Below are 16,202 nucleotides of genomic sequence, written 5' to 3'. Positions count from 1 at the left end.
AAGGCTGGAGCCACTCAAGGAGATTATCCATTGCAAAATGGATTTGATCGCTTTGATCAAATGGTTTTGCCCAAGTTTTAAACTTTTGACCCCAAGTTATCGTCTTTATGATGAAGAGAGATTCTTTGGTAGGTGCTAACCCAAAAGTCAGCAAAACCTCACCCTGCATGAAACTGGAAGTCACTGGAATACCCATGTAAATATCTTGTAAAGCAGGTCTTACATCATAGTTGACTAAAAGAGGGAGCCCACCTTTAAAGAAGCACCTTACAATCCTTGATGCCTTCCAGCTCCACAAATAAAATGCATTCCCACACATGGACAATCCAACCACTTTCTGAAGTAAGACTGACTGACCTCAGTCTTTAAAAGTATGCTTGAAGAAGTCAAGTAGAGGCTTTCCATTTCAAAAACTTAACACATTTGGGTTTTCCAACAGATCAATGAACCCAAACACACATCAAAACTGATTTTGAATGGGAAAGCACTGGAACACCATTCTATATCTTGATCAAACATGATATAGAACGACTTGCGCCATTGGTTTGGTTTTAATATTTCAATTACTAAAGAATTGTCCGTCCACAGATACCTAACCGACAGTGGCCTCCACCTGTATGGACGGACGGCAGGCCGATCCTCGGATGTGGCTTCTCCTCGGGAGATTCCCCAGAGAGGGAGCAAAGAGATGCAGGGCGACATTGACAGGTGAGGACAGAATCGATCAGTGTCGCTGTGGCTACTGGTCTCTGTGTCAAGATGATCCGCAAGAGAATAACCCAAGCACAGGAGGGGGCAAAAAAAGGTCCTTTCAATCATGGCAATGTGTATTAAGATTGTGTCCCCCACATGTTTCTTCATTTTTCTAGCTGCTTCTCATTATCAGCGTGCACTGTGATATACTGTTAATGATGCTGATGCATGGAAAAAAAAATCTAAACTGTAGTACAAGTGAGCTGATCAAACTAATATGAGAATGTTTGATGTTTGGACAGAGATATGTGAGTGTTTTTGTCACATCAAGCGACTCTACTTACTGTACTTTTAAATTATTAATGTTGTTAAGACTGGAGTGTAAAACATCAAATTTTGCTTTATCATATTTAGTGAATGAGTCGCCTACTTACTGTCATCCTTCTGTTGCCTATGTGCTTTATGTCTCTCACTTTTAAGTGTATGTTGTCTGTTTTCTGCACAGTATTTTGGAAAAATTGAAAGCATGAGCTTACTGAAGACAGAGGTTTATAATGGTATAAGGACATGGGAAGCAAGAAGAAACTTAAGCTGCTGTCATTCTGGTTCCTGTGCTGCCGTGTGTGTTACCGTATCACAAAATGTTTTACATAGCTCTAAACACGAGGACAGTAAGGTGTGAAAACATCAGCTTTGTTTCTGCTTTTTTTGTGATTACTGTATCTTGTTTTAATACACATGAGGACCAACTGGTGATTTAAAACTCAGTGATGCCAGTGAACCTTCGTCAGCGCAGACAAAGTGTCTGCATAGTTGAGCATGAGAATGGAAAACTATATTGTTGGGTCGTTGCTGTGACATTTGAGCAATACTTGTGTAAAAAAAAAAACTTTAGCGGTGGCACATGATTGTTATATAGCAGGCTCTGGAGTTTTATTTTGACATCTTTAAGGGCTTGCTTCGTTTAGAACTCTTTAGACAGATTTGTGATTTTATATTATGGATGTCAAAGTGTGACTTATGGGCTATTTGACACGCTTGGAGTGAGTTTATGTGGCCTGTGGCTGTAATTTCACAACAGCACAAATTTAGAGTCCCAGCGCAAAGAGTTGATGCCGGAGCATTTTTTATTTTACTGTTGAGTAAGTTATTTTTAAAATCAAAAATGTGAATTACATGCACATTGTTTGGTTCTACTTTAATTCCATATTTAATACCATATGGAATTACATATGGAATTATTTAATTCCATATTTTTGTGGCTTTTACACAAAAAGAGAATTTATTAAATGTGGCCAATTGTCTCCACAAAAAGGACTGACCCATATATCTCTCCTGTTGGTGAGAATAGAGATGAAACGAATTTTCAGATCAAATTAACAGGAAACACCTTTTTATGTCAGAGCTTTAGTTTTCTAAAAAAAAAAAAAAATAAAAAAAATCTGCCAACATTTTTCTTTAGTTTAGTTTATTGTTGAGCAGAAACCAAATAAGCCACATAATGTGTTTTTTTTGTGTGTGCGTGTGTGTGTGTGTGTGCTTTTAAGTGACAATAATATTCGTTGTGGCCTGCGTGTATTTTCAACTTTACAACTTTGGCCCCAGTTGCGGAATTATATTACAGCGTAATAAAAGTGCATGTAATTTAGGGTGTTACGAGGTTTTGCACTACATAGTATTATTAGCGTCTGTTTTTGTTTCATCCCAGAACAAAGTGATCTACATTTGGAGGTTGTTTTTGCAATAAGTCAGCCGACTGGCGTTCTGGCTTTATGTGGCCTGAGTCGGGGAATCAGCAGGCCATAAACTCTCCAGCTGAACCACGTCTCTTAAGTAAAGACATGGTTGCTATGCAGGAAAAGTTGGTGTTCTATTTCCACTCTTAATTTTTCTTCCATCGTGCTACAAAAAAAAAAAAAAAAAAAGAGCAACAGTTTCAGTTTGGGCTTAATAAGTTAAACCTTAGTTTACCCAGGGTGTGAAGCCATTGTTGGAGCATTCGAAACTTAGTTTTCCCATAAAATTGAAATGCAAGGCAGATATGACAAAGTGCAATTTGCTTATCAGAGCTGCAAAACCTCCTGCCTCCAGATTGTTGAGCAGGTGCGATGCTGATTTAAAGCTGTCAAAAAAGATTGTAAGGACTGACATTAAGAGAGGTTGGAAGAAGTCGACCGATGCGGTGACATTTTCCAGCTCTTACTTCTACTTAGATTTCAACAGCAGCCAGAACAGCATGAGGTGGAAAGGGAAAAAAAAAGAAAACAATCAGACGTGTGTCAAGATTTTGACGTCTTTTCGTCTTTTTGCTTTCAATTACAGCAGCTCTGTTTGAACACTTCAGCAAACCTGACGACATGTTGCAGGATTTCCTAGACAATGGATGTCAAGCTGTATTATTCAGTGAACACGATGTGGAAGCGGAGTGATGATGTAATTAAAACCGACTGGTGATTGATGCCTGCTTCTTCATGTTTGGCAAACCATTATAATCCTGTTGCTATGGCTTGCAGGTGTTTGTGTATCATTTGCTTTTTTGCAAGGTTGTACATTAGAATTTGTTATTTTTTGGTATTGATTACCTGTGTGACCTTGGCTGTAAAACCAGATGCTGTATGTAGGCCATAGATTTAAACTCAGTTATGCAACCACTACGTGTGACGTGGGAAAAAACCAAAACTAGTTTAATAATTATTGAAGTAAAAAACCACAGAACTCAAAAATGCTAAAACTAGTCAGCATAAACTCAAAGGGTATAGAAGAACTTAATGCCGATAGAAAAAGGGCTGGATAATACATATCATGATATAAGCGGTTCTTATTAGTCGATATCGATGAGTTTTTGTTTTAGTTGTCTGAAATACTGCCAAACTGGTGTTTTTTTTTTTTTTAAAGCAGTTATGAGGCGCAACCTGAAGCTGCTGCTGTGCAAGTTAGTCAACAGGTTGTTGCTAGGTGACCAAAGAGTGAGTTAGCTGGCTGTAAGAAATTGAGTGGCTGAAGCCTCTGCCTACATCCCCCAGAATGCTGTGTGTTTCGGAAATCAGTGAAATTATTGAATATTCTATCAGACGTATCATCTATTGATCACGTCTATCTAAATATATATATTGTTATTGATTCATTATCCTGTCCTAGTTAGACGTTTAATTCAAGTTTGTCCAACTGTTGTTGCTTTAATACTTCTGTTCATATATTACAAAGAAATTTGCAGTTACGATAAATCCACGCATAGGAAATAAATACCTAATACATGGTGAGCATGTGGGTTTATCTTATCTTTATTTGCTTAAGTCTACTTTTAGCTTGTTAGCATGTTAGCTAGCATGCTAACATGTTAGCATTTATTTATTTATTTATTTTCCCCTCCAGGGGGTCTTTTTGTGGGCTCTAGTGTCCCTTATATGACAGTAAGCTGACAGGAAAGGGGGAAGGAGATGGGGGAAGATCTGCGGCAAATGTCGGAACCCGCGACGGCCGCGTTGAGGACTTAAGGCCTGCATATGTGGGTCTCGCTATCCCCTACGCCACCACAGCATGCCCCGTTAGCATTTATTTTTATGTGAAAGCTCTGGAGTCGTTCTGTAACACTATTTTGTAGCATGTGGTTGTGCATATAGGCATGTGGAATGTGAAATGTGTTTGAGTATTCACAGTTTTACAGCATATGGGAGGATATGAATAAACAGCCAGCACCTGCAAGTACCGTCTGCCAAACTGTTCAGAGTATTCAGGGAGAAAAGGATAAAAACCTTACTTTCCTATGATTGTAAGATGTTGTGATTAGATCTCTGTATTTATTTAGCTGTAATGCTAACATTGACATTTCTTAGTATTTTTAATTATTGAACGGCTTTCTCTCATTTGCTTTGTGCATTCTGTTCTGGTACAGTTTGTGTTCATTCAGCCAAGGTTTTTGGTAAGAACAAAATATATTTTTCTCTCCACAATGATTAGTTGAGTAATTTTTCCTTGGGGGCAGTTATGTATGACTCATCAAAACGCTCACTGAATCTCACTGAATCTGAGTACTTGTCAGTCTTGAAGTGATCTTCCTGTCTGGCTTTAACCTCAGGATGTGATGAGAATAAAAATGAATCTGGTGAACTTTCTCAATCTCAAAATATTTCACTAAAGTTTTTCACTTTCCTTTGATTTAAAAACAAAAAACAACAACAAAAAAACCCAGCTTTTCTGTCTTAGCACACCGTGCCTCAGGGAAAACAGTATTGATGTCTGCCTTCCCGTTGGTTTCCTAGAGGCAACAGTCTCCCCACAGGATCAGAGTTTGAACTATGAAACCTTGTTTTCTTTTGTTTCTTCCTTTCCATTTTCCCCCAGAAAACTATACAAACGGAGATAAAAATACCCGACGCTTCCCCCAGGGCCGCTGGGACGAGTGATTGTCAGCGGCTGAGCTGTCACTTCTCGCTGACATACACCGGAGCTCAGGGGGAAATTTATATCCGAAGCAATTGCTCACCAGATTTCACACCTCAGCCTGGCTTTACCTCCGCAGGACAAGATCTGCCTTCCACGACTATATTTCGTCTTTTATCCAAAAGCCTGCTTTTCCCCAAAGCCCCTGGCTGGAAGGGAAATGAGTACCGGATAAGTCGCGGGTTCAGACAATCTGTTTACTGCCTTACCTTTGGAGAATTTCCAGCACCGGAAATGTGTATGCTGCCAATCAGAAAAGTACAAAAGAGGCGGTTAGCTTCATTCTTCAGAAGGAAATCCAGACTGACAGCCATATATTCTTCACTGTTAGCTGCTTTGAATGACTTAGGATGAAATATGTTAGTCAGTCTGACTTATTTCTTGCTTGTCTCTCCACTTTCTCTTATGTTTAAAAGGAAGTTGCTTATTTTATGCCGTAAAAACTTCAATTTGCTGCTGAGTAAATGTAGGTCTACGGCACAAACCCGGTCAGTAGTTCTTACAGCAGAACTGTAGACGTAAGCAGGATAGAATATGTGGTTTGGGACAAATTGCTTTCCCACCAATCAGAACTATGAAACAGCCAATAACTGCGTATTAAAATTTAATCCGGTCGTTATTCTGAGCGATCAATTTTAAAGGGCCTCAGAAAGACGGCCCTTATTGGATCGCCCCCGGTGTCACAAGAGCACCGGGCCTGTTGTCCTCCCCTCCCAATTCTCCAGGCTCACTCGCAACTGTAGACGGAGTTTTCAGGAAGCAGAGAGTGCGAGCTGATCAGTGTACACAAACTGAGCTCCCAGGAGGCTCGTTACGCTTTCATGCTTTTCGCAGGCTGAGCGCTACGGGCTTTATTCCAAACCGACAAAATCCCAGCAGAAACGCATCTAAATGACTCATCATGTCACCAAGAAAAAGGCCCAACTCAACACGCATTCAGTCACAGTTTAACAGCTCTGGGAGTGTGCGGCAGGGAGCAGTCGGAGGAGGCGGGAATTGAACCAATGACTTTCTGATTAAACACAGGGACATGCAACAAGTCGAACTAGCTGAAATTGATCCTTCTGATCATTATTATTATTATTATTATTTACATCATCAATGCCAGGTGAGCTGGTGTAGGGTCGTAAATATTTTTAGATTTCCTTTTCCATTACAATGTGTCATCAAATGCTACGTAGGGCTGGGTAAGAAACTTCCATTTAGATGTTTTTCAAAGTCTACCTTATTGTCAACTCTACAAATGTACTAGACACTAGACAGGAATCGAAATGACTCCCGTGCTCGCCATCCCATGCTAAAACATAAAAACCCGAAGGCATCAAATTACATCAAATAACCAAAAGTAACAAAAGATTTTCCATAATTCATAAAAAAAATGCAACAATAATATTTTGAAAATCTCACTAACCAGATAACTAAGACAATTTTAAAAACGCAATTCAATTTGTTGTTGACACAATTCAATATTGATTTAAATACTTTGATATTGATTTAGAAATAAGTAGTATACAAATAATTCATTGGGATACCTCTTAATTTTCGGTATTAGTTTTATATTTTTCCTGTAAATATGAACAACTGTGGTGTTATACATTACTCAAGAGTTTATATATTCACATAATACAATAATACTTGTACTCAATATGGAGTACAAAGCATGCTAGTACTGTTTTAAAATTGAATTTAAGTGTCTGTAAACGTAAATAATTCTCCTTGTGGAATCTGATGTAATTTATAAATCTGAATTTTTAAGCATATTTCAATAATATTGTCATTCTGACCCACACTCCACACCAGTAGGTGGTGGTAACACATTCAACATACCTGTTTGCCAACCGCCAATAAATTCAAGAAGAAGTGTTTTATATGTGACACTATAAAACAAGCCTTGGCCAACGGGGCTAATTGGTTCACAGGGTTTTCCGAATAAATATCAAATTAGAAAAATGTACAGCAATGCATTGATAATCAATATTTTTATTCCATTCTTTATGCCAAGAAATACTTGCCCCCACTTTCTACTGCTGCTGACGTAAGGACATATTTATGCATAGCTCTACTAATGTGTGCATACAAAGTCTGTAACAACACTTTACAGCTTTAGTACTTTATTCTTGCACTGCATCTGTTGAGGCACCATATTTCACTTTCTGGTGAGGGTTGGTGAGGAATGTCCAACTTCATTGGTAGGTTTCAGTGAATTTTTTTGACCTCAAATTTGGAAATCTCGAGTACAGATACGAAGCACCGCGATTGATCTGACAGAAAATCTCACTGTCGCCTCTGAAAAGAGCACGTCTGGAGATTGTCGGGTCCCTCAGATGGTTAGTAAGTTTGAAAACAATGGAGAGCCCAGCTTTTTCCCTAAAAGCCCCTTTCATCTCTAAAAATATCCCTCTGCCATGCAACATAGATGAGCACGTGCCCGTGGCTGTGCTGTCAAGCACAGATGCCTATGGAGAATGTTTTGACTCCACCAGGCTCCCATTTCTCTGCAGAGACACGAATAAGTAACGGGGCTTTGCTTTTAGTGTCCCAGTGTCATGAGTGTGCGCTGCCATCTCTCCGCCTCTGTTGACTGGTCTGTGGCAGCTGGCTCTGCACTTCTTCGTTTTTTGTTTTTGTTTTGTTTTGTTTTGTTTTTGTGGTTTTTGATTTGAAACTGTTGGGGGATTGGAGGCAGCCATGTTGAAATGCCTGCTACAGTTTTGTTGTCCATTCCCAACAAGAGAGAGCTTGTCTTCGTCCACATTTGAGTGTGTGTCTGCAGATGTGCGCACATGTTGCCAAGCAGCAGGATCCAGGCTGTCAGTCTGTGGCAGTCGTGCTTGTCAAGTGCTGCTGTAAGCAGTGAGGAGATTTGGAGGGAATGAGGTTCTCGCTATCTCTGACAAAGCCAGTCATTATCTAAGTTTGTGATGTGTCATTTATCTCTGCCACTGGCGCAGCTCAGGAAGCAAACATCCTACAGCATTGCACCTGAAAGTGTGACACTTCTACATTTCTGCTGTCTACGCTTTCTGAAGTTTTCTCTTTCAGTTTTCACATTGCTCAGACGTTTGTCTTTTACCAGGTCTTGAACTTTATCAAACCCACTCAGGCATACAGACTAAACTTTGCAAACTTTTGCTAGTTTGAGGTTGAATCCCTCATTCAAACGTCTAGGTATACTCAGCTAATATGCATGCAGTCGTGTGAATTGTACCGACTCTACAGTCTGCTTTCACATGTTGTTGGCTTGCACGTCTGTGTGAAATGGGGTGACTCTTGAAAATGAAAACATGTCTCAAAAGAGCAACCTATATAAATAGAAATCAAACATGAATATCTACAATACTCACAAAAACTTAGAAAGTCCACTCTACAATGAAAGTGAGCTGAGGAGATCATGCTAAAGTGATTTCCTCCTCACCACAGTGGTGGGCATGCTACAACAAAATCATCCCAATGTCTCAGTGACATGTCTTTTGTGTTCTTGACCATCAATCGGACCTTGACAATGACATCTCATGCTGTACACAAGTCGAGTCATTGTCTGTTGAGACATGGCATCCCACTTTTATCGCCTGGCAGTTTTCAGGTCATGGAGGTTCTGGAGTCCAGAGTCACAAGCCTCTCCATGGCGACTGAGTTGCCATGGAGAGTCCCGCAGATCTTTCTAGAGATCCGTGGGACTCAGATCTCTAGAAAGTGCGAGCCACTCCATTCAGGGTTCCCCAGTCTCCAGCTGTCGCTCCTTAATGATCCGACATTGATGAGTTGGTGCTTTCTCATACAAGGGGGTAAAATTAGGCCTGTGTTGCTCATTCTGGGGCACAATGACTGGATTAATGGCGTTATTCGGGTGGTATTGGCTTGCCGATGTCAGTGTATTGACTAGACATGGCTGCCCACGCTGTGACATCAAAGGCTTGTCTGCTGTCAGCAGTGGCTGAGAGGTAGCGCTCTCCTTGACTGTTTAAATAAGAGTTTGGATTGAACTAAGAATTTTACTGGTCGAATCAAACAGCTGCTGTGAATTTTGTCATTAAGCACCTTGCTAGACAACATCAAGTTGCGTAAAAAGTACTGACATGTTGGACATGTGCATAATTTCTGCACATGAACCCCCATCTGAAGTGTTTTCCAAGAATTTCAAAATCTAAAACACTGTTTTCCATCTTACTAGAAAATGTTTCAACACGTAAAACATGTCAGAAAGTTGTTTTACATGTTGAATACCTTCAGCGTCGGCTGGCATGCTGTCGGTAGTTTTCGCCTTAGAGACGTACTCCGAGAACAGCTTGCATACTTCAACTTGTCACTGGTTCAGTGGTTGACGTGCCCAGCTGACCCCATGAGGATGGATCCCTGGGTGACGAGGCCAGAGGAATAATGCTGAGTGAGGTCAGAGCTGTCTGTCTGTTTTCCTGAGTGATGACAAACCCCATATGGCCACGTTTTCTGCTAGCCTACACATTTTGTCTGAGCCTTGATAACCTGCTGTATTCACGTATAAGCAAAAAGGATAAAAACTTGATTTATCCAACGCCTAACTCACTTTAAGTGCTAATAATTTTCTTTTCCTCCGTTTCAAGGCTAAAGGGAATTATTCAGACAGCCTTTATCATCACTAACATCAACATGTGCAGAGTTTGGGTAATTAGCATTTCCTGCACAACAGCAGCATGTATTTAATTACATTCAGTTCATCCTAAATGCCTGACTCCATGTTTTATGTGAAACAGTATCATAATGACTCACTTATAGAAAGATGACCTAAGCAAGGCACTAACTGCATTTTCATCCAACCACCTGAGATAATTAAATATTATAAAACCCAACGTCTGATACCAATCTAATATCATTTATCTTAAAAGTAGTTTCAAAAGTTTCTCATGATGTAATACCCTTGAGTGAATATGCGGTGGTATGAACACCAACGTTTAACACAACAATGTATAACGTTTTAATTGCTTTCAGTAAAAACATCTTGCCAACCAGCTTGTTACTCAGCAGACTGAGTTTAAAACATCACTGCCTTAATATGACTGACATGTGGGCCTTTTTAGTTCTCATAAAACACAGAGCCAATACGGTTTCAAAATAATAATAATAATAATAATAATAATAATAATAATAATAATAATAATAATAATAACAATAATAATAATAATAAACAGTCCATTTGTCTTTTGCTTTTACATCCAAATCCAAGAATCCTTTTTGATAGCTTATAAAACAAACAATCTACAATTTCTGGTATGTGAGTCAAGTCCTTCTACTGACTGACAGTCACTTGACGGCTTCAGACCTGAATGTTATATTACTAAAATGGTAAAATCACTTATTTTGTTGCTCTGTAAGAACAGAATTGCCAACTAACTTTTGCTGAAAAGCCTTTTGCAGTGAGCTTAACTCCTTCACTCAGGGAGAGTCTGGTGTTTATGTTTGGGCTCCGGCTCGTGAGCCGCTTTCTTGCCCGTTTGCCAACAGTTTGTCGTAGAGTTGAACAATCTCCACCGGGGAAAATAAGGCCTTCTGTAAACCCCCACACTGGCGAGCAACTGCTGTCATATTTGACTGCATTGCAGCAGGGAGTCCGGACATCTTGACCAGCTCGGTCCGGCTCCGCTGACGTCTTGCTGTCTGTCACTGCTTGGCAACGGACACGTTTCCAGCTTCCTACTCCAAGGTCACCTTTTTCCTTCCTTTAATTGAGTTGGGTTGGGTTGGAATGAATTGAGTTAGATGCCACACTGTAACAATGCACATGTCTACTTGTCCTTGGTAACAAGCGTCTCATTAGAGACGAAAAATAATAGGCCAAGACTTTTCTATCTTGAAAATGTGACAATTTGTTTTGCTCCATGAGCTACAAAGGAAAAACAAAACAAAACAAAAAAACCAGCAACTAAATTATTCACTTCAAGGTATGGGACAGAATATTTTTTGTTTTGTTTTTGATTTCTGAGTGGGGTTCTGGGAAGAGTTTATAACCTTATCTTACCAGTAGCAGTGTATGTCCCCAGATAAAATGGACAGACCTGTGCTATTTTAAGTCAGCTTCAGTTTCAAAGTTGTCATATGGCGTTTATGTAAACGATATTTTCTAAATCTTTAAACAGTTGTAGTGATTTTGGTAGATCCTTTTGGAGAGAGAAAAGTATTTATTGGTAAAGAATTCCCGTTTGATACTGAATGAGTTTAAGAAATAGTGTTGAAAACAGCATTAGCTATGACAATAATGAGATTGAAGGTTTTAGTGTGGCAGAAATCTGACGTAGCTAGCGCTAAAGGTTAGCACTAAAACTAAATACCTATGTGTTATTGACAACATACAGACACATAACAGATACTACGACTCAACATTAATATTATTAAGCCAAGGTAATGTGCATTGATCACTGACAAAAATTTACATAAATATTGTAGTTGCACAATTACAACAAAACAACTGCAAAAGCTACACCATGACTGCAAAAATCATAACACATGGAAGTTATGCTAAAAAAATAAAGCTCTTAGCAGAAGTTTATTGTCACTTTTGTTATGATTATTCCTTTGTCTTCTGTTGCTCTGTGTTGTGGTCTTTGCTGTTACGTTGTGGCTTTTGCCATTTGTTGACCCTTCTGAGCCACCGCAGGCTTATAATTTCTAGAAAAATCTTGAGCATAAACGGTTTTATTTGTGAGAATGGAGATTTTTAACAAGGAACAAGTCCATGTCTAAAGTAGACATTGGATTAGCAGTGAAGCTAACGCTAACAAAAAATGCTACATCAGTTTTCTTGATGTCTTCTTCGAAGTGAACAGTTATCTAGATATCTAGAGTTAATGCTGCATTTGTCTTTCTTTGAGCTCAAATCAACTGTTGCTGTCCTTTTAAAGCAGAAAACCATCTTTAGTCTACTTGTGATCTGCAAACACAGAAGCTACTGTTAGCCATCTCCCAGAAATAAGGAGAGATGAATATGTGAATATGCAACAGCAGATGGACTGACATTTCTTAGCATCTCATATTATGCATGAGATTTTCTCCGGTCTAAGCTTGTCATCAAACAAACAGAGTTCTTATTCGGTAAGTACTTCCTCTTTGATTTGGCTCCGTTCTGCATTGTCTTCCTCCTTTAATTAACCCAGTGAAACCCGCCGCTGACAACATGTCTGATGGGCTCTCCAAGGACTTCTTGGGCCCATCCTGGTCAGGAGGGGAGGGAGGGAGGGGGTGAGGCGAGCAGAAGGGAGCGGGAGCTGGCAGTCGCAGTAGGTAGAAGTGGAACACTGAGGAGTCCTTTCTTCCTTGCTTTCTTTCACGTTTCCATTTCCTCTTTCGACGAGCCAGTCGAGCCACGGCAGCTTCCATGTTCTCTGTCAGGTGAAGCTTCACCTCAAGTCTTTCCAATAGGAAGCAACTGTCCCATAGGAGGTAAGTTGATGGCAGAACCTGAACTCTCCTCTGTAGAAATCTGAGACAATAGATTCATGTATTAATGTTTTGTGTGTTTGAATGAAGTCAAATTATGACAGTTTATTCTCTCAGCAAAGGTCTTTATGTTTCACTTTGGGGATTAGAAAATTTTCCTTAAACTATGTTGTGATAATTTTGTCTGTGCCTTTAACAGTGGTACTCACTTTTTCAAATATATTTGTGGACATAAAATTTTGTTGTTTTTTTTTTTTACTATAAGCCTCAAGCATTTAATTAAGATAACAAAGAGCTTCATTAACAGAATCTATGATTCACTTACGACTTAACTTATATTAGGATACTGTTTGAATGAGTTAGACTCTAAATGTCATTGATACATTGTGGATGGGTGGAAAGAATCAAACATTGTCGGATGGATGGATGGATGGATGGATGGATGGATGGATGGATGGATGGATGGATGGATGGATGGATGGATGGATGGATGGATGGATGGATGGATGGATGGATGGATGGATGGATGGATGGATGGATGGATGGATGGATGGATGGATGGATGGATGGATGGATGGATGGTAACTGAGGAGCTTTATTGGTTAATTGGCTAATATTTTGGTTAGATCAGTGGAAGGTGATTGGTTGGGTCATTAGCTGGCTGTTGCTTATTGGCTGGTTGGATTGATAAAGTGAATTCATTTGTTAAATTTGACTCATATTAACAAAACTTGTATCTCCCTTTTAGTAACACCAATCTTTGTTTCATTTTGCATAATAAAGTTTGAACAAGTGCTGTTTTTACCAGTCATCTTGGTTTCATTCTGTTTCTTGCCATTTCCCTCACGCAGCTTTTTATTGATCCTGTCAGCGGGGAGCAATTTACCACTTCACTATCAGGCCGTTTCAAACACCGTCTCTTCTTCACTCCAGTATCATTTCTTTTTTAGCGCTGTTGAAAGAGTGCGTTGAATATTGTATGAGCTCATTCCTGCATGGCTGAGCAGAACCACAGCAGCCTGTTCATACCGGTGATGTTAAAATCAATAGCAAAAGATTGCAATAACAAGGGGGGAAAAAAGTCTCCCCTCAGGGAGCTGTTTTTGTCTCGTAAACAGCTGCTATAAAACATTATTTGACTTAGCACACGTTGTGTTGCAAACTGAAACAGCATTTGACATGAGAGAGAAGCATTTTCTTTTTGTAATCTACTGGAAGCGGGGTCACCAAGGAGGTCACAGTAAAGACATCGCAGGTTTATCCAGCAGTTATAAACAAAACTCATTAACAAAATGACTCACTTAGCGACTGTCACACATTTCCCTTCTTCAAAATATGGAACTGAAGCCAACTCCATCCTGAATGATCTACGCCTGAGTATTCAGCACTCATGCTTAATTTAGGAAGTGATGACACAAATGTCCGACCTGCCTTCCTCATCCGTAAGGTTACTGAGTTTGTTTGAGCCATCTTTTCAGATGACGTAACGGCGTGTTGGTCTCAGAGGAGGAGCTCGGTTAGCCCCGTCTCTGTAGCAGAAATCCTTGCTGATCCTGGGAGGCAGCCTGATGAAATATTCACACAGTAACAGTTAGGGTGGTCTTTTTATAGAGCAACACCTTTTGTTTGTTTCACTAAGCCTTCAGCCAGAGAAATCGGAGCTTGTTCAGCATCCAGGGAAAATGTTTCTTATAGAATTCACACATGCAAAGCACAAGCAGCAGAAGAGTTGAAGATAGTATTGTTTTGGAAAATACGTGCTATTAGACAGAAAACAGTTCCTTATAAGGACATTATTCATGATTCACATTCTCAACTACATCACATATCATAAAACAGTATCATCAGTGTAGAATCTCTTCTAGATTTACTTGCATAACACTACAGATAGATGCTGTTTATTGGTAAAAGTATTTATCCCAAACCATCACAGTACTCACTTTTTTTTTCTTTTGTGTGTCACTCCACTCCAAAGCAATGCAAGAATGACACATAATGAAGACCCGCCAGTTTGTTTCCAAATTAGCAAGTTAAAAAATGTTCAGGTTTTCTGGTGACTTAAAGCACCAGAAACCCCAGAGAGCCAGATCTGGATAAAGGGAAGGAATATTCTAACTACCATGCAAAGTCAGGAAGCATCTTAAAGATGGTTAAATGCGACACAAATTATTTAATAAACACCATCGTTTACTCGGGGGTAATTTTCTCTTTTCTTGTAAAGGTTATTTCCAGTTTAATTTGTTAAAATAAGTGACAAACTAATGTGCATTTCATTTTACTCTGGTACTATAGACATATGAAACCAAAATGGAGGTGCTTACTTAACTTTCAATTCGTACTATTTTGGACTTGGGCCGGGTTGAGATTTTCATAGTATTTATAACAAAAAAAGAAACGGTTATGATCACATATGCAATGAAATCTATCATAGTAAATTCATAGCTGGTTCATTTGCTAAGCTATCTTCTAGGGTAGCTAGCCTGCAGCCAGATTCTTTACAGTCACGTCACTTATTGCTTAACAGCCTTAGTTTAAAATATTTTAAACTGTGAGGATCATAATACATAAAAAATAACATTTCAAACTGTTTCTGGACTTTTAAGATCCTGACTTCCCACCTGTAACTTCACTGATCTGTTCACCAATTCCATTTCCATGAACAGCTCTGGCCTTGGCTTTATTCACTTGCTCCAATTCTTGTATCGGCATAAATAAACAAAATTTTTAAAAAAAGAGCTTGATCAAATAAGCCAAGGGAGCTCTTCACTGTGTGCAGTTACCACTCAGTTTAACTTAGTGTGTTAATTGAGCAAGAGATCACACAGAAGCTGCTCTAATCATCTGCTCCGCATTTCAAACTGACTCATTAGACGGAAGATTTCAGCATTTCATTAGAGAGGCCGCGGTTGGATAAAAGAGCTAGCTCGCAGCTGCCAGCGAGAATATTCTAATGGTTAGAAAGGAATTGGAAGTCATTGAGCTCCTACACAAGCCATCTGCCTCTGCATCACATATTTCGCTGATAGACCTCGACGCTGGCTGCCCATGCTGCCAAGCTCTTTCGCCATTCCCTCTTTTTTGTGGTAAATGAGAATCATCTAGAGCAATTTGCATCAAGTAGACAGGAAATGAGGGGGTATATGTTAAAAAAGTTAATATGTTCCTTCATAAGAGAGGCTGAAGCGATACATGTCGTCTGCGGAAAAGAATTTCTCCATCTGAATTTGCCACTTTTAAACTTCCTGAACCGGCGTTCTACATTTGGCGACACATACAGAGCGGCGTTCTGTGCATCTGCACGCCACTTGTCTTTCAGAGGACAGCCAAGTCTCTTTTGTTTAGAGCGCTAAAAGTGCCCCTGCCTCTCTGTTGTTGTCGTGCACAGGAGGGAGTGTCTCCCCTGCCACCGCTGAGGTTTCTGATGTAAGCACCTCAGAGCAGAGGAAGTAACTAAGTCAGATTGGAGACGTGACATCGCTGCAAGAAAAAGAAATATCCACACAGGATCATCTGCAGATGCAAACCGGCCGCCATTGATGAACATTAATATAGTCAAAGCAGTCGTCATACAGTGACTTGCAGTTTTAGACAGAAATGGTCGATAGAAAGTCATTTCAATGATTATTCTTTGTCTGTGGACCCAGAAAGGGCAGCAAAAAATG

The 16,202-nt window shown here is 39.7% G+C and overlaps 1 protein-coding gene across 21 annotated transcripts in view; it reads left to right on the top strand.

Annotated features, from left to right (window-relative positions):
• Positions 1-16,202, top strand: part of nav3 (neuron navigator 3) — a 279,354-nt gene that overhangs the window by 224,606 nt on the left and 38,546 nt on the right. For all 21 annotated transcript variants that reach the window (XM_044107981.1, XM_044107989.1, XM_044107991.1 and 18 more), the window contains one exon: positions 589-708. In XM_044107981.1, the coding sequence (XP_043963916.1) occupies positions 589-708 (120 nt within the window). The remainder of the gene's footprint in view (positions 1-588; positions 709-16,202) is intronic.

The sequence above is a fragment of the Gambusia affinis genome, linkage group LG23 (genome assembly GCF_019740435.1).
Source record: "Gambusia affinis linkage group LG23, SWU_Gaff_1.0, whole genome shotgun sequence".
In the NCBI taxonomy this organism is placed as follows: domain Eukaryota; kingdom Metazoa; phylum Chordata; class Actinopteri; order Cyprinodontiformes; family Poeciliidae; genus Gambusia; species Gambusia affinis.
Note: the sequence above shows the minus strand (reverse complement) of the source record. Positions and strands in the feature narration are given on the sequence as shown.